Source organism: Lissotriton helveticus, chromosome 11 (genome assembly GCF_964261635.1).
Source record: "Lissotriton helveticus chromosome 11, aLisHel1.1, whole genome shotgun sequence".
NCBI lineage: Eukaryota > Metazoa > Chordata > Amphibia > Caudata > Salamandridae > Lissotriton > Lissotriton helveticus.
This window is the reverse complement of record NC_136072.1, coordinates 539328998-539354587: the sequence shown is the minus strand read 5'-3', so window position 1 is coordinate 539354587 and position 25590 is coordinate 539328998. Positions and strand designations below refer to the sequence as shown.

Here is a 25590-nt window from a genome sequence, read left to right as displayed (position 1 = left end):
AACCAGAAGAGATCATACCCCCTCAGCTCCCAACCAGAAGAGATCATACCCCCTAGCTCCCAACCAGAAGAGATCATACCCCCTCAGCTCCCAACCAGACGAGATCATACCCCATAGCTCCCGACCAGAAGAGATCATACCCCCTCAGCTCCCAACCAGAAGTGATCATACCCCCTCAGCTCCCAAACAGAAGAGATCATACCCCCTCAGCTCCCAACCAGAAGAGATCATACCCCCCCTAGCTCCCAACCAGAGGAGATCATACCCCCTCAGCTCCCAACCAGAAGAGATCATACCCCCCTCAGCTCCCAACCAGAAGAGATCATACCCCCCTCAGCTCCCAACCAGAAGAGATCATACCCCCCTCAGCTCCCAACCAGAAGAGATCATACCCCCCTAGCTCCCAACCAGAAGAGATCATACCCCCTCAGCTCCCAACCAGAAGTGATCATACCCCCTCAGCTCCCAACCAGAAGAGATCATACCCCCTCAGCTCCCAACCAGAAGAGATCATACCCCCTCAGCTCCCAACCAGAAGAGATCATACCCCCCTCAGCTCCCAACCAGAAGAGATCATACCCCCTCAGCTCCCAACCAGAGGAGATCATACCCCCTCAGCTCCCAACCAGAAGAGATCATACCCCCCTCAGCTCCCAACCAGAAGAGATCATACCCCCCTAGCTCCCAACCAGAAGAGATCATACTCCCCTAGCTCCCAACCAGAAGAGATCATACCCAGCAACAATGAGTATGTGAGATCCTAATGCGGAGCTAATATGATCCCAGGTGTAATAGAAAGTTTTCTCACTTTAATTTCAAGATGGAAACTGGAGCAACACGGAGAAAGGAACTATCACTGCTGGTCGTGTTATCTCTGGAAGTGTCACCATGATCATATCCATGTGTGTCACAAACGCAGCATATTCAGTCTTTCGGAGTCTTACCTTCCTTGCCTGCTTGTTGATCATTCAGACCAGTCCTTTGAAAACACCTTCCCCCTGTCTGTGACACTCTTTAATTGATTTAGAAGAAGGGGACCCCTATATTTATAAATAGACTTGCTATACATAGGGAACGAACACAGTAAGGAAGAATGTATAGCTCAGTCAGTCACATAATTGACAAAAAACAGTAACAGGTCAAGGTCAAAATTAAATATGTCATCCCATAAAGAGCACGAATCAACTGAAGATAGATGACCAAATATTCAACAAAGCTTAGTATTCAAAAGGGATTAAATTCTTTTATTTATTAATTATACTTGTTTTGACTATTTTCTTTTAGTTATACCATTCAGATATTCAATAATATATACATTTAAGCAACAATTCATGAGGAGCAGTACAACAAAAACTTAGACAAATTGATGGAGGCTAGGCGGTAGAAGAGACTACACGTGTTTCGGCATTATCGCCTTCATCAGGTCACCGTCATATTGCACTGGTCGGATGAAAAAATGTATCTGGGCCAGGGTTCAATGCTCTGGAGTGAAGGATTCTAGACTCCAAATTGAATAAGTAGTTGACTCAAACTCATGCGGCAATTCTGTGCAATAATTGAGGGCAAGATGCCTATTCAGGGAGAAGTCGCGTTTCCTCGGAAGCTGCTGCCTATTTGTCGTCGTAAGTGCTAGTCGACTACTTGATCCCCTGGTTGACACGAAGATCCTTGCGCCTCGGGTGGTACCCTCCTAATAGACGACACCATCCTGAAATCAGCGATTGCGGATTATCCTCAAACGTATCAGATATATAGTAGAGTATTCCTTTTTTTTAAGCATGGTGGCTTTTTTCGTCTGACTCATATATCTGAACGTCAATTCGGAACGTCCTTGTTTCAGTCTACTTTTTTCTGCTAATCAAGCGTCTTTCTCTCGAACTTCGTTTTTTAAGTATTGTGGTTTTCGGATATCCTCAGACTCATACATTGAAACGTAACTGTGGATCGTCCACGCGACTTCTTCCTAAAGGAGCCATATAAATATTAAAGAGCGTTGGGCTCAGTGAAGACCCTGGAGAACAACACAAGGCAAACCTAAATAAAGATGTTGAATTAAATTCCCCAAAAGTCACGGTCTGCTCTCTATTTGTCAGAAATGAAAACGGGAAGGCCAAGAGACGCACCACCCACCCCAATACCTGCTAAGGCCTTCAGCAGGACTTTGTGGCGAGCTGAATCGAAGGCTGCAGATAGGCGAACATTGTGTCCCCTAACAGGCTACCGCTAGACCACCCCTTCGGCTACAATAGCTGATCAGCTGAATGGCTGGAAGCGTAAAGTAGTGGCTTGAACCATATACAGGGAAAATGGAGAGGTTTAAACTGTGTTCTTAAACAGCAGTAAACTCATGATCATAGCAGCGTGATAGAGTATACGGAGTAAATAATGCAAACAACAAGAAGGAGATTTTGCAGATGCTGAAGCGGATTTCATCTGATGTTCACCCTTTCTAATGTTCTCAGTTAAAGTCTGTCTCAGAATAATAATTATGAAACCAAAGTGGAATCTAATTCGAGTCCCCCTGGTTATGGCATGGCACAAGACGGGGTGAGGAAAGCCTCTTAGTGAAAGGGTATTGCCTGAATTCCTGTGCCTGGAGGGTGGTGATCGGACATTGAAGTAAGCAGGATACAGAACTATTTTAAGCAATCTGATTAATTGTGTTAACAAGGAGGTGTATATAAGCACTGCACTTTGGTCGATGGTAGAAGTGAGGGGTGGGACTGCAATTTCTGTGGATCAAGGTGAGGAAGTTTCTGAGCCTGGCCCACCCTTTGTCTGTCCCTAATTGCTGCTTCAGAAAGGTTAATGCCAGCCAGGTACGAGATCTCACGCTTCATAGTGCATATATGTTTGGTACTCCTGCCTTTGATCTCACATTGGGTGCATATGTTTGGTACTCCTGCCTTTGATCTCACATTGGGTGCATATGTTTGGTACTCCTGCCTATGATCTCACATTGCGTGCATATTTTTGATACTCCTGCCTATGATCTCACATTGCGTGCATATTTTTGGTACTCCTGCCTATGATCTCACATTGCGTGCATATTTTTGGTACTCCTGCCTATGATCTCACATTACGTGCATATTTTTGGTACTCCAGGCTGTGAATTCACATTGTGTCCATATTTTTGGTACTCCTGCCTGTGATCCGCCCCATTGTTACCTGTTGTGAGAAGCATCACTCTGAACAAAGGCAGGGGCCCAAGAACGACAAAGAACCAAACCTTTTCCACAAGCACTAAAATAGCACTGTCGCTGCAGGCTGTGTATGTTGCAGAGAGACATGTATCAATTAACATTTACTTGTTAATCTCCCAACAATTCTAAGCGAGCATTTCATCAGGCTGGGACTGATAATATCAGAAAGAGAGGGGGGCACTGGAAACAAGAATCCTATACATTTAGACAGAGTTGCCTCCTACAGGCATGTTTTCATATTCAAATAATTTCTAAGACACGTTAGTAGATTCCACACAAGTGCATATATATATATACTACCGTTTGTGAGCACCAAGAAACCCTTGGAGAAGTCACTGATTTCCGGGAAAGAATGTACTTAAACATTACAGTTCAGGGAGCTTTAGGAAAGGTCTATGACAAGCATTCAGGAGATTTTGCACTGCAGGAAAAATGTCAGGGCTTTTAGGTTGACAAATTCTCTAGCGACTATTGACATGGACAGCTGCCACAAGGAGAGTAATTATGAGCAATTCCAAAATTATGGAAATTAGCAAAGCTGCACCAGCTAGCTTTTGTGTTTTGAAAATGAAAGCCATTTTGCATGCACTCTAGTTGTCTTCACTTTTCTTTCAGAAACAAACAGTGCAAACATGATCTTTTTTCAAAACTGATACAAATGTGCATACAAAATTCACTTCCAGGTTTCTTTTTAACTATGTTTTTAACTTCTCATACAACATGAACACTGCTGGGCAAGAGTGAGCTGCAAGTTTCTTTGTTGTGCCACTTCCGGTTACCTCATCAGCTCGGTGCCAGACTATGCATTCTAGAAATATTTTCACCGCCTTTTTCTAACATTATCGACTGACTCATTCATTTTGAACTCCTTCCTTTCAAAGAACTGTGGTCTCCAGTGCACATACAAGATAACGATGTGCGCTCACATTAATTCGTATCACCCACATCACTTCCAGTTTCCACCTCATTTCACCTGCTTTTGACCACTCTAGCAATGCAATTCTCACGTCTGAGCAGTGCTTAATTTGAGCCGGTGGTTTTCAGTGATCAGCACCGGCACTTAAGCATCAACACCGGCGCTTTTCATGAGCACCAGTTAAGGACACATTCATGTATGAGGAGATTAAGAGATTTTCCCTGAAACATAAGTTTTAAAGTCGATGCCGAGACTCAGACTTGGTTTCCCAACTCCAAAGTCGGCAGCTCTGGCCATTACGTCACATCCTTGTCCTACTTTCATGGTTTGTAGTTGATTCTGTTTTAGGCTGCTCTAACGGGAGAAATGGGCTGGTGCAAGCTGCCTCCTGACGAGAGCCTGGGCACTTATGTTTTTACAAATTAATCACTGAATATGAGCCACAGTAGCAAGCAAAGTATGCAGCATCCCAGCAGGTGGCGCAGACGTCAGCAATCTTACCTTGCTTGAGACATCCCCTCGTATGAAGGCATGGCGTGCATATCTTGAGAATGCCTAAGTCTGAGGGTTATCTGATGTGCATGTGTCACTTCCGTGACCAAACCTATCTACAGCTCAACATATATGAAATGTCACTATCATACTGTGGAAGTTTAGAGTCTCCCCCGAGGGCCTGATGTACAGTGCCCACGGCAGGGACTGGCAAGGACTTTTAGCACCAGCATCTGCTCCTTCAATTTTGCAACACCCAGTACTTAATTTGAGCCGGTGGTTTCTGGTGCTCAGCACTGGCACTTAATTGCCAACACCGGCACTTATGCAGTCTGCCTTAAGGTGGCGCTGTTTGTCCCAGTCAGAGATGACACAACAACAATTGTTTATTAATTAAAGTCACATTAAAAATAACTACTGCTGCTCATGCCATTGTTATGACTATGAGGGCCTGGAATGGTCTGAACAGTCACACATGTAGGAATGCAATGGTTATCTGTTGATACTGTTAATGGCAATCCCAGCAGGTGAAAGCTGCAGTGGTCTCCTGATGAGAGCCCGCACACTTTTTTTTCTTTTACAAACTAAGCACTGGCAACACCCAGAACTCTGTAAATATCATAGCACACCAAAGCCCACAATAAGTATCCTACAGCAAAGACAATGCAGAGATCTGTCTTCCCAAGCTTCTCCTGTATTGCATTCAAAATTGCACCACCGTTAAACCCCAGTTTTTACATTCCGATCCACCATACTGTACTATATACGTCTTCTCAAGCTGTTCTGCAACAGTCTGTTTGCTTTGTTGTTATTCCCATTTGTTTGTTTCTTATTCAGTGGCTTTCCTTCCTCCTCTACTCTTTGTCTCTCCCCTGGAGCATTTCTTCTTTATCATGCTTTTGACTGGAGGTCTTGTATCCTTTGTAAAAGAAAACAGACCCTGGTGAAAGCTCATAGAAGTCTATCACACATTTAATGCAAAAATAGCCCGCAAGCATCAAAAAGAATCTACATGCAAATCACCATATCAGCGGACCAGCGCTTGCCACCCTGGTCAGTTGGACATGTCATGCTAACACATACATTTTAGTACTACATACATATACACTTTTACTCAATGCCTTTGAATGGTGAAAAGAATGTGTGGCACAGCCAAAGCTACAGATAAACACTAGTGAACCGGTGCTGGACTCTTCTCAGGAGAAGATTGGGAGAAGTCTTTGAAGGCCATACAGTAAGCTAGAGCAAAAAAGACTGACTTCAAAGAATCAATCTGCAGTTATTGCTCCATTGTGCCACCTTCCAAAAGAGGCTATGCTTATTAAAACACTTAGACTAAATGTGTAAGGTACAGGATAACAAAATGCCAGTGCATTTAAAATGTGTGTAAATGCATGATACTGCTAAGGCTTTAGAGTTCTTTAAACCAGTATGGTGGGATGGGATTCTGCGCTGCATGATGTACAATCGTGTCCCATGCCCTGCGTGCCCAAACCAGCGATCCTGTTTTTTGGGGGGTGTTTGGTCATGCCCCACACTAATACCATGTGTGTACATTGATCTAAGCCTGGTCTTTTGACAGTGTTAGGTTCTGGACCATGAGTCTGATTTAGAGTTTGGGGGATGGCTTACTCTGTCAGAAACATTATGAATTTCTCGTCCGCTTTATTACAAGTGCCATATAATATTTTTGAGCTTGTAATAAGGCAGAAGGGACATCTGTCACATTTATGACGGAGTGACACCTCTGCCAAACTCTTAAGTCAGGCCTCTAGTCTTGAAACGGTAGAGGTGCACCCTCAGAGTGACATGGAACTACTGTTGCTTGCATGTATTTTATACCTGGTGCACTGTGGTGGCAGCGTACCATAGTTGGTGAATTATAGTGACAGGCTTTTACCTGTGAGACATAAATGCAATCTTCATATGAAGTTCAGCTACTCCTGATGAACCCGGAATCCTGAACCTGACATCCTATGCGTTGTACTTGCGCATGTGTGCTAGATGTGATATTGTGCTGGGCACGAGTGATACAGGCCTGCAGATTCCATTTTGGCAGCCCAAAGGCTGGACTAGAGTACTAGATGGAGGAGAGAATGTTTCTATAGACAGCACTGGTATCTCCCAGGTAGGAGGATGTGTGCCAGATGCTATGATGAGGAAATAGGAGACAGGCTTTCCTTTGAAATGCCAGGGCCCTCCGTGATACATTGGGCTGTACATGACACTGACTGCAGCTGCCTTTATGTAGATGGCAGGGGGTACAGGGGGGGCCTGCAGTATCTGTTGTTAGAAAGCCATCCCTTTGAAGGGGTACAGACTCTCTCCTTTCCTGATCTGTCACGAGGGGTCATAAATAGCTGGGCTGCAGCCTGCTATCACCTCTTTGTACTTCTGTGGTGGGTACTCTACTGGGAGACTGTCATTCTGGGCAGAGCATCCTTTCAGATAGAGACCAGGCCTGGAAGGTGAAAGGGGTCGGACCCAAACCGGTTCCAATGAAGCAGATCTAGAGTACACACCCTCTGTCTGTGAAACGGGTATACAGATGGAAACTCAAGACCCATTGTTGTTCGTTGTTCTCTCCTCTCCTACCAAGGAGGGGATACTCTGCAGATTAATCGGGGACCACTATGTGGCTAAGGATTGGCTGCTATTGCCTGGTTTCCAAACTGAATGAGGAATTACTAGGCGGTCTTGGATGCCAAACTATCCTACCTGTGAGCGTGGAAAGGAAGTACGAACCCTGCAGGAGGAATGGATCATGGAACGGACTGCTGTAATTAACCCTGACGTATGGTCTGTCCAAAAGAGACTGCCTCAGGCATCTAGAGGGAAGTCCCTGTGTGGTAGGCAAGACTGAAGCCGATATAAGCGCCTACTGGTGTTCTGTGTGCCCCAAAAAAGGACTGAGTGAGTGCAGTACTGCCAATGTGTCATTGGATTGGAGCCAGCCTGGAAGATTAAATGACCCAAGAGGTGCCCTGGGGGTGCCACATGCAGAATCAACGGTGTTTCTTTGAGGCTCTCTGTACCAAAGATAGCGCCTGACATCCGCTATGCTGAAGAATCGTCATCTGTGGTGGCGCGCGGCCATCGCGTTCAGGAAGGAGTGCCATGTACGAACCGGAGTGAGGGAGTGAGCGACATCTGGAATCAGTGTACCCACCAGAGTGAGTCGCGATCTGCCGCCGAGGAGACGACCCCTGTCAGAAGGCTCTGCTCCTCCTGCGACCCTTGGAGTGGCGCGCTGTGCGACCAGCTGCCTCATGGCTCTTGAGAAGACTGCAGTGTCTGGCCAGGAGGCTCCTTGTGCCAGTGAGATCCCACTGCCATGGGAGGGCCTAACGCGATCCCTCGCGGCTACTGTATACTTGGTGAGAGACTGGACAGGCCTGAGCCTGAGAGACTGAATGCTAACACTAGAGCAAAAGGGTGGAGAATATGAGCTGCACCCACCGATCTACCTCAAATACTGAAGGTAAGGGGGAGCCCAGAGACGGGGACCCATGAGGGGAAGGTGGAGGACTGGTGGGACTGAAGCTCCTAGAGCACAGACTCGCTCCTGTGAACCAGGTATTCGAGTATTATTGATTGTGTAGTCTAATTCTTTGATTTCTGTGTAAGAAAGCACTTGTCTTTTCTACGAAGAGAAGCACTAGGCTAGGCATAGATCTTGTTGTGCTGCTGGGGGTTGTTATTGAATCCTGAGCCTGAGTAACCCCCACACTAACCCCCAAAAGAAGCCTGTGAGTTGCTTGCCCTTGCTACTGCTGATAGTTTTCTGCAGGTAGGATTGTACTTGCCCAGTATGCAGAGCCCCCAAGACACCAGTGGTAAAAGGCCTCAACCCCCATGGTTGTGGCCCAGTTAACCCCTGCCTGCCCCTTATGCTCCTGAATGGGGCCTAACACTGTATAAAACACATTTGCACTTGTTGATGCAAACGAAAGGTCTATGAAATTTATACATCCTCACTTCCAATGCTTACATTCAGGGAACAATTTTTTTCTTTTGCTTTTATGCCTCCATGAGAGTTTGTATGTTTTCTTGCTCTCTCTCCCTTTCTACCCCTACCCTACGTTCTCCATGTTAGTGTCTCATCCCAGCACACCTGGCCTCCAGATATTCTGTTGTTTCCCCACCTCCATCCAGCTTTTTGTTTAAAATAACTATCCACCATTCATCACCACCGTTTGTCAGCATCATTTTCTTGATCTACCCCCACCGACACGTTCCATTGTTGTACTCCTGCCTCTCCCGATTTTTTTTGTTTTGATTTTAATTCTTAAAACGTATGAGGCAGGCCAACCACTGTAATGTGCTATTGGCCACTACTTCTTGAAAATAAATTATCTTGCACATTTTATTTACCACCCCATGATGGGCATCCACTATCCTGGAACAGTAAATCAAAAATAAAATAAAAAGATGGTTGCGCCCTGACGTACTTGCTTTAATATGTGGTGATGCATGCATGCGTGCATATATATCCCTACACTTGGACCACCATAGCATCATGACGCATTAGTTTTCGCTCATGATGGCAAGTACGTGCATAGACATCATTGTGCTTTTATTCTGTAAACATTTATATACATTTGAACTAATTGGTAGGACAAATTAATGGTCCTACCAATTAGTTCAAATGTATATACATATTTAGAACAAATTCCCTTGAAGGCACCCTTTACCTTTTCATATATATTTACCCAAGCCCTCAAGGGTAGTTTGGGTTGCTCACTGTTGTAAACCTTTTTCTGTAAAAAGCATTGGCAAAGGTGATATTTTTTTCATTGGCAAAACCTTATGGCGTGGCCTATTGGGTTTGCAAATGCTTGTTTTTTCCCTAGTATTTTTTAGCATAAATACATAACTGGTAAGCTCATATGCGAGCCTCCTTCACTCAGCTGGAATGTTTTGAGAACGATAATTACACTTTAGAATTCAAAACTTTCACATATTCCTGTGTTACAATGAGTTCCTTTCAGGTAAGTGATTTGAGCATGCCTCACATCATCTGAGATAGTTACTCTTCCAGGTTAGTTTCCACAGATCCAATTATCCGTTTCTCCATCTTGCTGCATCTTCAGTTCCCCTTGCTTTCTCTCTTTAATAGTTACCCTCTCTGTGTTACTATTGCTATCCCCTTGTTGTCGATGCTTTCCAATCACTATATATTTCCCCTTGGTACTCAAATTCCACTATGTATCTCCTCAGTTACCCATACAGTGAAGATGACACTAAGCCTACTGAGTACGAGAACACACGCTGCCCATCCTGGTGCGACCGGGTCCTGATGTCGTCTAGTGCCCACAGTCGCCTAGAGCAGGTGAGGATGCTTCTGTGCCTCTGTACTTCCCTGAAACTAATCCTATATGTTGATGGCATTCTATCCCTCACTTTCTGCCCCACTCTCATTCTCTCCATGACTTTCTCACTCCATCTCTTCCTCACTCCATCTCTTCCACCACACTTTGGCCTGCATTACAAGCTGCACATAAAATTCCAATCCCAGTGCAAACAAGACTTTGCCCTGGGATTTGGATTCCGAGTTATGTGATAAATACCATAAACCACTGTTTTCCACTGTTGGATTTTGGCAGGTCAAGCCTACCGAAATGTATCAGGGGAAAGACCCAAAAAAAAGGCAATGCATGAAGATGTTGGAGTGATATATGCCAATTTTGCATGTTATTCCTCATTTCCAAGTTGAACATTTGGAATAGAAAGTATTTATCACACCAGGTAAATACCTTTTCCCAGTGTAATGGTTTTTCCAGGTGTAGTATATACCTCACCCTGTTCCACCCAATTTGGAATCAGGTCCTTGGACTCTCCATTCCTTAAGTTTAGTGTCTTCTTAGCTTTTCTTCCCTTCACTCTCTCCACACCTCTCTGTCCCTCGACCCCTTAGACTCTCTTCCTTGTTATTTCTCCTCACCTCACCTCACTCTCTCTCCATCCCTTCTCTTCATCCTTCATTGTCCCCATCACTTGACGGCAATCTAGGACCACTTTCTTCACCACTCTGAACTTTGCATTCCTCATTTTCTCCATGCCTCACTCTGCCCATTCCTCACTCTGTGCACCACTCTTAGCCTGTCCATCTGACATTCACTATATTTCTGTCAGGCACTCAGCCCTTGCTCTCTCACCCTTCAGCCTCTCCCCTGTTCACTTTCTTTTGTCATTCTCTTCCTCCTCCCCTCCCTTCCTTTCATCCACTTACTTGTCTTGTTATCTTGCCCCCTTTACATACACACACAATGCATTTTAAGTTATTTACAGAAAAGGCCTAACAGTCACAAACATTGCCCACCTTTGCAAACGATTTATAGAAAGAGGCGTAGACTCTCAATACCGCACCTATCTAGGTGTAGGGTACATTATAACAGAGTGGTGCTTTGATCAGGGGAAGACAGCCTCTTGGACCCCCATAAGTGGATATAATCCAAACACTTGTGCACCAAATAGATCAGCACTCATTGTTTGTTATTATATCAGAATGTTATCTTTTACCAACCAACGCAAGATTGATCAACTACAATTTTCAATTTTCTAGTAATTTAAAATCATATATCATACATAAATTCAAGATTCTTCAGGCTTGTTGTGTTTTGATGAATAATTTTTATCGAAAATGTACAAAATATGCCCCTCTTTGTTTGGTGCAGGAGACCAGGAATGGTAGTCAGCCGGTGTACGACAACTTTGGAGCAAGTGTCTGCATGGGAGATCACAAGGTAAGAGGTGTCAGAGCCTTGGAGCACCATGAGGAATTTTAAACTTTAGGCTATGTCTATGTGAAAGACACACACACCCGTATGTGAAAGGAGAGGGGCATCCTAATATTGGAGCTGACTGAGCCTTTAGTTTTTTTATGCTTGGTCTTTTTTTTGGTGCGTACTTAACAGAACTTGAGGCTGGTCCTTTACTGGTAACTGAATGTGGGGGACTTTTGCCTTGCATCTGGTATGATGAAGTCTTTAGTTTGGAGCTAGATGTGGGGGAGTTGTTGGAGCTGGTCCGAGTGTCGTAGAGAACTCTTGACTTGGAGCTTAGGGTCGGTGCTCTGTACCTCAGAGCTGAGTTTGCGGAGTCCATAGCCAGTCTCTAAGTTTCAAGGAGTCTTTAGCTTGGCTTGGGTTTGTGGACCAGAGTACGACAGAGATGTGATTGGAGTGCATGGAATGGTTTGATTGATTGATAGATTGATAAAAAAATTATAATGCGCAAAACAATAACCCGCAGGTATCAAGGCGCCTAACAATAACATCTAAAAATGGAAACATGCATCCTTACACATAGGCTTGCAGGAAGAGGCGAGTTTTAAGGGCACTTCGGAATTTCTGTAGGGAGGGTAGGGACCTGAGATCCAGAGAGAGATCATTCCACCATTTAGGGGCCAGGGTGGAGAAGGCCCTGCCACCCCACTTGGCTCTTCGTATGCGGGGAACTGTCAGGAGCAGTTTCCTGGAGGAGCGCAAGTCCCTTCCAGGAGTGTAGTGGGAGATGATGGAACCAACTCCCGTGTCGCTGTTCTTTGCAATGGCTCTATAGGTCATGCATAGGACTTTAAACCGTACTCGGTGCTCTACCGGTAGCCAATGCAGCGCTTTCCTGGCCAACGTGGCCGAGGAGCGTCTGGGAACATCCAGAACAAATCTGGCTGCGGCATTCTGGACTACCTGCAAGTGCTGCAGCAGGCTCCTGTTTAGCCCCGCGTACAGCGCATTACAGTAGTCCAGTCGTGAGCCGATAAGTGCGACAGCTATTTGCTTTCTGGATTGCTGAGAGTGATATTTCCTGATTCTTCGCAGGGTGTGGATTAAGCCCCAACAGGTGGAGATGGTTCTACTAACCTGTCTGCCCATATCCAGGGCAGGGTCTATCATCACCCCAAGATTCTTAGCAGATGTTGTGGGGGAAGGGCACTCTCCTAGCGAGTCAGGCCACCAGCTGGCTGACCAGATGTTCTCTTTCCCTCCAAACACCATCACCTCAGTCTTCTCCCCATTCAGTTTGAGTGAATTCTGGATCATCCACTGACTAACCGCCTCCATGCAAGATCTAAAGTTGGAGGCAGTTGGTACATCTGAATGGGAAAGAGAGACGAGGATTTGGGTGTCATCTGCATAAGAAACTACCTCCATCCCGAAAGTTCTAATTAGTCTGGCTAGTGGGGTCACGTAGATGTTAAATAGGGTCTTCTGCATTGCAAATAGTAGGGGTGCATCATTCCGGTGGGGCCAAGCAGTGAAGAGATGTGACAAGGACAGGTTTGGATGATAAATCCTTCCAGTGGAAAAATTACTGGCGTGCAAAAAATCCTTAGATTGGAGTACAGTAGGGATAGGGGAAGTCTTTAGGGTGGAGCACAGGGAGGATATGTAAGTCCTTGTGATAAAGTACAAGTGGGCATGAATGTTTGGTCCTAATTTCTCTTTTCTCTTTTCACAGCCTGTCTTCCTCTTTTTCCAGCTGTCGGTATTTACATAACATTTTGGAGTCGAAGTGACAAGAAAGGTAATTAACTTCTGTGGGGGGTGTTGGATGGAATCTAGCTACCCAGGGTGTGGCTTTTGTCTTCCCTTTTGAAAGACACTTGCACTGGTCTTATCTCGATCAGAAATGGAAAGCATAACATTCTATCAAGCCTCTTGTGGGGGAAGGAGAAACTCTTAGAATATGGCTTGAGCTCGGAGTTATTACTAGAGGAAAACAAATCCTGGACAGACACTTGGAGTACCGTTAAGGGGAAAACAGGATAACGGGTCTGTAGTGTTCTGAGCAGTCAGGGTGCTGAAAGGAATGATCATTCTTTCATGTACAGGAGTTTCGGGCTAAACGTGGGACTTATTCCTGTGCCCATCAAGAACTCGTGAGTTGTTAGGCCTTCTGCAGCACTGGGACTCTTACAGGTTCTCAAGCTTGAATGAGTAATTCCAACACAACTTTGAAATCATATGCAACCACCCCTTCCACCTCCCGCCTCCCCCTGCCTGCCCCCATTCATGAAGCTGTTTTAAATTCCTTTTCTGGCCTCGAAGAGGGTATTAAAATCCTCAGCCTATATTCTATTTTTTTATGCAAATGTGTAATTTCTTTACTTCTCCAACATTGGATTTTTGTATATATTCACATGCTTGCATAATACCCTGTCATCAGGCGGGGAATCCATGGTACATTAAAATAGCTGTATACAGTGTTAAAATGGCCTTAGGTTTGAAACAGAAACATGTATTTAGTAGCACATCCACCTCATATGAAAGAACCCAAACTTCAACCAATAAAGTGTAAGCTTAAGCTCTCCTACTCCCTCTAGAAGTCTACATAACTCAAATGTCTACCGCATGTGGTATGTGAAGGAGTCCCCTGGAAGAGCTCTGCTCTAACCTCTCCGTGAACCTGAAACTGTTATTATTTTGATCTGCCCCGGATTTGAACCTGCCCTGTCTTCAGCACAAAGGTACTGTGAGTTGTTTTTAGGGTAGATTTGGTCTTTTCTGTACCAGGGAGATCTTTTTATCAAACAGCCAACTGCCAACAACAGTCATCGTAGCAAACCAAATTTCCTGTAAAGTGTGCATTATTGGTTTGTTGGAAAACCAATAAACAGAATTTTTAAAAAAGTGTCATCATAGCTGACGGAGAGAAGAAATCTATTTTCAAACGTTCATCTTGTGGACACAAGAAGATATACACTGATGACCCTCATTCTCAGTGTATTTAGTGCCATTGTATCATTCAGTGTATTTGTATCATAAGATATGGGATATGCAAGACTTTCACTACTAAGACTATTAAGGAAGGAGAAATTAGAATAGCATTGTTTCTTATAGCTCAAAAGAATTTCCACCATCTAAGGGGAAATGCCTTCTCTTCAAGGGAAGATTCCGTGAAAAGCGCCCCTCCAAGCACTTTCACTTCAAAAAGAAGACCGGTCAATGGAGGCAATCCTGGATCTCAGGCAACTAAACAGATTTCTGAAGAAACAATATTTTCTGATGTTTGTTCTACAAGTAGTCCTCTGATGATGCAGAAAGGAGAATTTACTACCTTCCTGGATTTTCGGGATGCATACTTCCACCTACCCATTCACTGAAAACACAGAAAGTACCTTTGATTCTTGTAGCAGGACACTACCAGTTCAGGGCACTACCTTTCGGGCTCAAGTCAGCACCTCAAATATTTACCAAATGTCTCACACGAGCAGCCTTTCTCAGTCAAAAGGTCAACAGGTGTTCCCATAGCTGGACAACTGGCTTGTGAAATTACCATCAAGTGAAGTAGCACAGGCTTCTACAACAGCCTGTATCCGTCTTTTCCGAAGATTGGGGCTCATTGTTAGAGAGGAATCATCTTTACAACCCCAGACAAAAATACAATTTCTGGGTGAAGTAGCCAGTCAGGAACCACACCAGGGCTCGTCATTTTTCAGGGGGCATTTCTAAGATACCATCAAAGTGCATTTTACATTAAATCTCACACTGGCATCTGTGTGGGTTTAATGTGCTGAGAAGTTTAGTACCAAACTTCCCAGTTTTCAGTGGAGCCTTCGGGGAGCTGTGGAGTTTGTACTGACAGACTCCCAGCCCCTATATTCAGAATGGCATCACTGCACTTACAAAGCTTGTGAATGGCACAGACACTGTAGGGGCATGTTGCTCATGCAACAATGCCCTCACTGGTGTTATGGTTAGGGTGTTATGGCACCCTGCCTTCAGGGCTGTATGGCCTGATAGAGGGTTGACATACCCATGCCACAGGCAGTGTTGGTGGGCATGGCACCCAGGGATGGGTGCCATGTCGACTCTACAGTTTAGTCTGCACCAAAACACGCAGCCTGCAATGGCAGTGCATGGGTGTTCAGGTGAGGGGTCTCTGAGGGTGGCATAATACATGCTGCAGCCCTCAGAGACCTTCTCAGGCCACTAGGCCCTTGTTACCAGGGGTATCTTTTACAAGGGACTTGCATGTGGCCCAGAGGTGTGGCAATTGTGGAAACAAAGGTACCGTTTTGGGAAAGAACACAGGCCCTGGGAACCTGATTGGCACACTTAGTCAAGTTGGTATCATGTATCTGGCTAAAAGTCAGGGAGTAACCGTGACAAAAGGGGCACTTTCTTACACCTACTAATCCAGAGCAAGGTTACCCCCTTTGTTGTAATCGTGTACACCTAGTGAAAGAGGGGTCCATTGGAGAAAACACACCGACCTCATGGAGCCCTGGCTGGGCTTGATGAGTCAAATGAGCCCTCATTGTGACCTCAAGGGCAACCCAGCCATGTAGGAATGCATGGCGGGTGACCAGATGTTCAAGGCTTGGAGGGACCAGTAGTCTGTCTTGAAGGAAAGCAATCTGGTTGCCTAATGTCTTATAAAAAAGTATTCTGATCGCCCTTGGAGTGGACAGGACACAAGTCTTAGTTCTCTGAACCCAAGCTAGGTATCAGCCAAGGGGCTATGGAGGGGCCTCTGAACCAGGACAAGCAGGGGAGACCCCTGGTGGCTGCAGGATCCCATCCTGGGTCTGCGACATGGCAGGCCATAGAACGAAATCCAGGGCCAGGGGCTTCCACTCAAGGGCCAGCCTTAACTTTCAACTGGGGCCCATCAGAGCTCTTTATCTCTGGCCTGCTGGTCCCCATCCTGGGTCCGGTGAGAGCTTCTTATCCCGGGCAGACAGCTGAGGCACACTGAGGTCTGCGGACCCCTGGCACTTTCAGACCCAGCTGGCCTAAACATTTTGGGGGGGCTTCCCTTGTCCAAGTCAGAGTTCTGACCCAGGGCCCGGTCAGAGCTCCTGAGCCTGGGCGAGCAGAGGAGAGCTTCCTACGGGATCGCATTCCAGGCACTTTGCAACATGGCAGGCCGGAGAAAGGAGCCATGGCAGAGGTTTCCACCCCTGGGCCAGCCAGAGCTGTGACCCAGGGCCCGGTGAGTGTTTCTGAACCAGGACAAGCAGGGGAGATCTCCTATAATCTGTGGAACCCCATCCCAGGCACGTTGCACTATTTCGGGCCAGAGAAAGGAGCCCTGGTCAGAGCTTCAACCACTGGGCCAGCTGGAGTCTGACCTTGAGCCCAGGGAGAGCACTTAAACCTGGACAAGCAGGAGAGATCAATCGGTGCTTGCAAGACCCCGTCCCATTCACTTTGCGACACGGTGGGTCGGAGAAGGGAACCCAGGGTTGAAGGCTTCCACCCCAAGACCAGCTGGAGCACTGACCTGAGCCTGGTCTGAGCTTCTTATCGCAGGCAAGCAGGGGAAGCCTCCTCGGGCCTCAAGTCCCCATCCTGGGATCCAGTTGACTGACACTGTGGGCCTGCTGGAGCTCTGACTATCTCCGTCTCGGGCCCTTTGCGACATAGCACACAGAAACCAGGTCCCTGAGGTCCTAACCATTGGCCCACCAGAGCATTACCCAGGCTTATAATTAAGGCTTCCAATTTTTCGTTTTCACTGATTGTTACAGAGAAATACAGACAGAAATCAATGTGTTTCCTGACTATATATTTTTAAAAGTGGAAAAATATTAAAAATTGTGCGTCTAATGAGTGGCTTCCCATGCTGTATGCTGTGAATTTGAAGACAACAGATGAGCAGATAGATAGCATGGGGAGTTAAAAAACAAATGAAGATATCTTTAAATACAGCCATATGTTAAAATATATTTGAAGTAAATTGCTGATATTTACCTGTAGTTGTAGTGTTTTGCTATATTTGGCAGCTGAATTTGCTAAAACGTGACAGGCATCAAAGTATGAGTGCCTGTTTATGAGTTAAATAAACGTGGAAATGTATGTTTTTTTACTCCATTTATTTTCAAAGCACAAAAAAATTGATAATTACTAATAAGATGGACAAAAAATAAATATGGATTAATACAGATGGAAATGTAAAAAAAAAAATACCATAAAACCGGGAGCACTACTTATATTCCATGCACACCGAATGACAGGAGGGAACATTAAAAAAAATGTGTCCTGCCTCCTGGAGGTCTGACTGAGCTTAAAACTTCAAATGAACCCTCATTGGGCCTTCCGGGGCAGCTCAGAATTCTGCACACTGAGTCATGTGAAGGAAATTATGCATTTTGTTCATTTCTTTTAAGTGCAAAATATCACCAGTACCATTGGCATGACACATTTTGCTCCATACATGTAGACTTGGTAAATTACCCTACATTAAATTATGCCCGGGCCCAAGGCCGGCTTTATGGCAGTGCAACTGGTGCAGCCGCACTGTGCGCTGTCCTTGGGGGTAGGAGGTGAGGCGGGAAGGAAGGGCACTGTGCTTAGCAATAACTTACGATTTCAAAACACCATCTGCAGAGTTCCTTGTGCATACAGCTTTCAGGCAGCAATAACATTGTCAAGATAACTCTTCTGATTAATATTCCTGTTAGATGTTCGAGAGAGAGAGATCGGAGTTTTGTCTAGTTGCATGAAGTAGCTCATGATCTGTATTTTGTATGGTGAGCTAAGTAGATTACTGCTTTTGTCACAGAGATCCTTGTGTTACAGCAGAACATACGATGCATCCCTAATATACAACAGTGACTGTTACAAACTGTCCTCAGAGAGCTGCATGCAAACTGCATAAAATAGGTAGGACGTTATGTTTTTTCTCCAGTTTTTCATTATCTAGTCCTAGTGTTGCTAAAAAGGGTTAGTTTGGGTAGATACCATTTTTTATTAGTAAAGCCAGCCTTTACAAGTGCTTGAAAACTAACGAAATGTATGTGAAAGAGGAGCTATGGAGGGGCACTTTTGCCCAGTGGTAGCCAAGGAACCTGAGGAGGAGGTCATGAGGGAGGCGGCGGCAAAACTGACTGTTGCACCAGGCGCCAACCGCATTAAAGCCTGCCCAGGCCTACCAGGAACCTGAAGGGAGATGTAACGCTTCATGGCCTCATCAGGGGTATGAATCACTATATAAATTCAACATTACATGACATCCAAAATTTTAAAACGGCTTTATGTTGCGAGATGGGTAGGACTATGTCTTCTATGCCTGCTAAGCAGCCATTTGCAGCTTGCAGTTCTTTGTCAGCACTTAAGGCCATCTCCCAAACAATATGTCAAATGGGTGGCTTCTTGTTGTTATCAGAAGTCAGCAAGTCCCTCCTGGAAATGCCTGTAGGTCAGTTTACCATAGATAAAGAAGCAAAAACCTCGCTCTTAGACAAGGTCCCGCTGTCAAGGATAAGTAAAGCGGATCACACTGTGTGGACAGAATATGATTCTGTGGTTGAACAGGCCATTCTCAATAATCTCGTCACATAGTCATGCTTTTCTGATAATCATTCTTGCATCCTTTGAATTCTCTAAAATAAAGCTTGTGAATCTATTTAAGATCTCAATGTTCAAAAATAAGTTACAGGCCACAAACTTGAATGGACGTGCCATGTCTCTTTAAGGTCCAAGGGTACATTAGCTACACACATTGACACTTAGCCACGTACCATTAGCAAGGTATATTTCTCACTTCCCTCTGTTTGTATCTGTGAATACACGCTGCCCTCCAGACTGGTTGACCACCTGATTGAAGACAGTAATGGAGGTGCTTATATTAGGCACCAATTCCTCCTCTATTTTTACTGACACAGAAAAGCACCTGGGCTCCAACAGATTAACTCAACCTTGAGGATTCAGCAGTGTGGTTGCCGGTGTTAGGTGTTATGGACAGTGGTGCATCTGTTATGTGATCCTCATCCTGGCTATCTTATGATCAGCTCTGTTAGGTCCTCCTACTGGTGAGGGGAGCAGATACTGTCTGTTCCAAGCAATTCATGGACTTGATACAAATAAAAGTCATAGTGGTGGACTTTTCCAAGAAGAGGAGGATCGCCTTACAGTCAGGGCTTGTGTGTACCAAACATGTGACACTGAAGAGATCACTGCCTTGGTTACGACAATACCCATTCCCTTACCACCTCCAGGCCTAATAAGCACTTTACCAGAAGAGGCCTTGGATCCCATGTATGGCACTCTGAGGAAACTACAGAGGCTTTGGGTATTGCCGAGCCCCTGGACCTGAGTAATGTTTTGATCTTGATTTGATAAACCCTCTACCCCGCAAATGTGTCACTGGGTTTGGAGGGGCAATATGAGGCAGCCAGAGGGGACAATACTTAATCTAATTTAAGTGTTGGGCATGAACACAGACCCCAGGAGCCAGACAGAGGGGCAGAGTCTGCTGGAATATGTCTTGTCCAAAGCAGGTGATGCCTCTGGCAGAGCCACACCCTCCAGCTCCCTCTTTTCAAATTTACCTCTTTGTCTTTATAGGTTGTCTCTGAAAATCCGCCATCTTGGAGCAAGAAGCAAGAACATCTACGGAGAATACTGGGCCAGCAACTGGGAACATTCCACAGCACCCAGAATCCAAGAACTCCATTGCTTCATGTGTGACCTCTCACCCTGATGATGCATCATCTGCGACCAGTTGTTCAGCTGACATCTAGAACCAAACCTTGGTCATCACTACAAAGACTCTGACTTTAACAGTGGAAATTACTGGTCATGGGAGGGGTTCTAGGCAACATAGGAAAGGGCAGTCTAGATGTGCCACCCCACACTACTCAAAGGAGCATGTGAAACTGACTGACGATAATCACCTTTAAAGGGAGTCTCCATTCTGAGCGTGCATAACGAAATGAGATTAGCATTATTTCTTCTCTCGCCTCACAGTGTGTAGAGAGGCTTTTGTCCAGAGAAACTAGCGAATTGTTCGTACCATTCATGAATAGACATTGCCTCGTCTGTCAGTTCGGAAGTTGACAGGTGACATGTACTGACCCATCTGAAATAGGCATACTCCTACTACATGCATCTGTATTTTTCGAAAGAGAAGTATCTACTACCTTTCTGAATACCCCATCCCACTCTACCTCCTCCCTAGGCATGACGAGAGAAACAGAAAGCGTACCTTTGAACCCACAGGAAGAAGGTGTGAAACTAAGAAGTCGCTCTTTGTCCCCCTGGCAACTGGTCTAAAAGCAAAGTTCCCGGGGAGCAAGTCTGAATGCCCCAAGAAAAGGTCTTAGAACCCAAGGAAGCTGATCTGGCAATTCCAGCCGGGGAAGAATGTCTTGGGATTCCAAAGCATGAGGACCCATTAGCAAGTGTGAGTACCCAGGGAAGCTGGTTTAAAAAACCAAAGAGAGCAGGCATTAGAAACCAGTGGAATCAGGAGAACCCTAAGGCATGTCTGAGAATCCAATCAAGCATAGATTAGAACCCCAGGAAAATGAGTCTGAGGATCTCAGTGAAGCAGGTCCTTGAACCCCACGAAAACAAGTTTTAGAGGCCAGAGATGCAGGTCTGAAATTGCCTTGACGCTACCCTGAGGACATCTAGGTAACATGTCTGAGAAGAACAAGAGAGTAGACCTTATAAGCCTACGGAATAGGACTGAGGCGTGTAAGGAAATGGGTTGATGATCCTCGTATTGCAGTTTTTTAGAAATCCCTAGGAAGAGGGTCTGACAACAAGGGGTGCATTTCTAAGACACCATAGAGCAGCTGTATGGGGGCTCCAGAAAGCAGGACAGGCAGCCCACTGCAAACAAATTTGGCAATCCCAGGTCCCGGAAAAATGTCTGAGAATCTGAGGGACGGAGAATGTAGCATGTGTGGCTGTAGATATACATTCTCTGCATACTCCTGCCATCTAGTACTGGGAGCTGATTCTTTCAACTTGTTTTTGTTCGAAGTCCTTTTTGGTCACAAGGTGTGTTGTGACCGCTCCTTTATCCCATACGCACCAGGAGAGAGACTTGTTTTTTTTTTTTTTTACTTTTACTTCTGATGTTTCAATAACAGCTCATGGACCATCGATGATTTCCCCGGGAACTTTAGTGCCAGTCATCAAAAACTCTGATTCAGCAACAGAAGAACACCTCACTGCATTGGCGGTGATGCAGGATTCCTCTTCAAGTTGACTTGACACTACCTCGTTAAAAGGAACTGATCATATTGAGAATGATTGTTGAGGAAGGGTGTTTTGGAGAAAGCACCCTTCCAGTTCTGTCCTAGATGCAGTACAAAATACCTATGGTCTAGCTAGCATCCTTTTCTAACCTCTGCCTGTCTCCAAAGCATGAGTCCACCTCAGCGTTGAAGATGTTGAAGTGTGAGAAAACCTTCCGCTTCTGCCATGAACGCCTATGTGCAAACCACAGGACCCACCTGAAACTCCAGTCCTCTTCACACCAGAGATCGAAGTGGAGAAAATCCCTTTACCCCAGGGCACTGGGCCCAGGACAAAACCACCTCCTCACACCCCCTATCTCTCAACATGCACTCAAAGATCAGTCCTCCGAGGATCGGCCCCAAAAAATGCCCACTCACAAAGTTTAAGCACCACTTCCAGATGAGTTGTGTGTCAAGCCCTGAGATGAGGCAGAAGAGACCTATCAACCCTGAAAGACAACTCCAGGAAAGCCTTGGGCGAGGTGTATTCTACTGATGTACCAACCCACACTGCTTCAAACCCGACTCTCGGAGAAACCACCCTTGAAGTCTAAATCCGTTCCGAACCCATGTTTGAGATTGGCCTCGAAACCCGATACAAACAAGCCCCTTTTTACCCTCAGGCTTGATTTTCCCAATTTGAAGCAAAGGAAGATCTTTGCCAATCTACATCAGTGACTCCCATGCACATCAGCCAGGAAAAAGTAGAAAGCTCATCTTTGAGGAGCAGATTCACCCCAAACTTGAGTCCTAGCCCATCCCTAAAAAAGTCATAGGCAAGGCCACCAGTCCCCCACCGCCCCCTTTCCCCAAACCTCAACCACAGCCGCCACTTACACACCACCACCACCTCAATGGGCCCCACACTCCGCAATGGGAGGACTATCACATTGATATTTAGGAGAATGCCAATCTAGAATATTACCTTGTTATGCCGCAAACCCCCAAACAACTCCACTGTGTACCGCACAGTTGTCAAGAGGGCAGTGCAGTCCTATAAGTTAAAACCCTATTTGGCTGAAAAGGAGGATGACTTCTTGGGTCGAAACACTTTACAAGACAGAGATCTTTGCAGTACCTCCATATGATACAAATCATGACTAGATGCACCTTGCAGAACTTTAAGGACCAAGTCAAGGTGAGGGCCATTATCCCATGTGCTGGAATAAAAGTCCAAGCCTACACCAGATTAACCAGTTTACATCAGGGGCAATATCTCATCTGTCTTCTTAGAAGTCACACTGCAAGGAGAAGGGCCTAAGCTCGAGCAACTGGGGATGCTCCCCAGGACAAGGAGAGCAAAATTGATGTGGCTGAGAAACAGGGTGGCTATGGGGGCAGCAACACAATGGAGGATTGACACTTCAGTTGGACTACTCTCCAGGTTTGCTACCAGTGGGAGGAGTTGATAAAGCACATCCCTGAGCCCTACCGAAGGAGGAGACCGGAAGCAGTCAAAAGGCAAGTTGATTTACTTTTGAGGTATCACACCTGGCTCAGGGTTTCTAGTTTTATGCCAGAGGTTGAGCATCACCTGACCAGTATCCCTTTTGCTGGGGAGCATATATTCAACCCACAGGTTAGCAGTTTACTGGAAAAGACTAAAAAGGAACCAGAGACTGCAAAAGCCATGGGCGCCCTGTAGACCCAAATGCTCAGGTCTACCTTTCTTAAGCAGCAGACAAGAGGAGGTCCCAAGTCAGCTACTCTTCCTCAAATGCTGGGGGTACCAACACCAGCGTTTCTTTCAGGACACTCCGTGACGCAAATCCTTCACTAGAGAGGAAGACAAAGATAGCATTGGCTCTGGCGCCTCTAACTCCAAAGAATGGCTCGCCCATCATTCCCCTCTTTCACCTCCCACCTGTCTGGAGAAGAATAAGTATATTCCTTCAGCTAATCCTCCTCAAAAGCTGGGGTACCAACAACAGCAGTTCTTTCAGGACACTCTGTGACCCAAATCCTTCACTAGACGTCTATTCTATGGCAACAAACGAGACAAAGAGGTGGCTCTGGCAACTGCACCTCTCTCTCCAAAAAGTGGCATGCCCATCATTCTCGTAGATCACACCACACCTGTCGGGGGAAGACTCAGGTTATTCCTTCAGCAAAAGGAAGAAATAACCTCTCACAAACGGGTTCTCATTAGTACAGCATGGGTACTGCTGCGTTCCATGCCACCAAACATACCACCCTGTCGCCATGCAATTAGTCAAGACCAACTTGGACTGTTGCAGGAGTAATTTCAAGCGCTTCTCGCCAAAGTTGCCATCGAACCAGTGTTCCTTTGCAGGGCAAATAGGTGTGCTCCTGAACTTCATGGCCAGAAATGTTGGAACTTTGCAACCTATCCTAGAGCTCAGGCTCCTCAACTGGGACATGCAGTCAGAGCTGCTCATCAAAGGGGATCACATAGCGATCCTCGATCAAAAGGATGCATACTTCCACATCCCCATACATCCAGTGCATTATACCTACGTGTGCTTTTTGGAAGAGAACAACTCTACCAATTCAGGGTTCTGCCCTTCGGTGTTATAACTACCCCAAGGGTATTTACCAAATTTCTAGCGGTGGTAGCAGCGCACTAGTTCAGAAACACCATTAATGTCTTTCCTTATATGGACGATTGGCTAACAAAGAACGGCATCTTTTACTGGGGCCTCTCATACACTCAGGCATCATTGTCCCTTTTACACATGCTAGGGTTTCCAGTCACTGCCAAGAAACCACATCTCATGCCACAGCAGATCCAACACTGTCTAGAGTGTGTGTTAAACTCCGTCACTGGGAATGTCTACCCATACTAGGAGAGAGTGATGGTGTCTGCCTCTTTTTAGAGAACACGTCCTCTTACTGTGAGAACTATAATGAAACTGTTGGATGATGGATTTATCCATAGCAGTAGTGCTGCACACAAGCTAGTGCATGCGTCTTTTGTAGAAGTGTCTGGCAAGAAAAAGGACACAAGGGGAGGGCCACAGGGAAGACCTATTGTTAATAGGTGCCAGAACAGAGCGCTGTCTCCTGTGGTGCAAAGCAAACATTTTATGCTGGGCAGGTCTTTTCTTGACCTTCAACTGCAAATCACCATCACCAAGCATGTCTCACTCATGAGGTGGGGAACCCATCTCAGCCATGTGACTGTTCAGGTTGCCTGGAAAGAAGAACAGTAGGGTTATCACATAAATCACCCGGAGCTCAAAATAATTCATTTGGCACTGCAAGCATTCTACAGTCTAATTCGAAGCAAGACGGACAGCATGACAACAACCATGCAGTACATGTAGAAGGAAGGGGGACTCCCTTGTCCCTGCTGTCGTAAATAGCCCAACAGATTTGGTATTGGACAATTCAGAATCACAGAGCATCTGCAGGGGATGGGCAGCAATTTTGCAGACTTGTTATGCAGGACGCGTTAATATGCCCACAAAAAGGAAATTAATCCCCAAGCTCTTCAACTGCACTTTCACAGGTGCAGCTCTATAGCAGTCTTTCTGTTTGCTACCACGGAGAATGCAAAATGCCTAAATGTTGCCTCCAGGTACCGACAGCCGCAGTTCATGGTCAAAGCACTATGGATGAATTGGTCAGGAATATTTGCCTATGCTCTTCCTCCACTACCTCTGATCGCATATGTTGCGAGTACAATGAGAACATTTTAGACCTTCATTATGGTTGCACCAAGGCGGATGAGGCAACCTTGGCACTCAATGTTGCTGGAAATGTTGGTGCATTCTCACGAAAACCTACAGCTGAGACTCAGCATCAAGGAAAGTTCAAACATCCAGACCTCAGGCAGCTGAATCTAGGAATTTGGTACCTTAGATCTTCGAGTTTTCTTAGTTTAAGTTCCCAGAGGAGTGTATGCAGATCCTGTGCAAGAAACGTAATCCCACGACATGTGCATGTTATGCTCCAAAGGTGAAACAAATGTTCTTTACTGTTTTGGGTAACACCGAGTTCGCTACACATCATCTGCTGTTTATTGCATTTGA

At 45.6% G+C, this 25590-nt stretch overlaps 1 protein-coding gene across 1 annotated transcript in view; it reads left to right on the top strand.

The window, feature by feature from the left end:
* The window catches only part of LOC144791528 (inositol polyphosphate-5-phosphatase A-like), a 358038-nt gene that overhangs the window by 328822 nt on the left and 3626 nt on the right, over positions 1-25590 (top strand). Inside the window, exons 13-16 of the mRNA XM_078666240.1 lie at positions 9832-9943; positions 11289-11357; positions 13075-13140; positions 19911-25554. Of these exons, the coding sequence (XP_078522366.1) occupies positions 9832-9943; positions 11289-11357; positions 13075-13113 (220 nt within the window). The 3' untranslated portion in view covers positions 13114-13140; positions 19911-25554. The remainder of the gene's footprint in view (positions 1-9831; positions 9944-11288; positions 11358-13074; positions 13141-19910; positions 25555-25590) is intronic.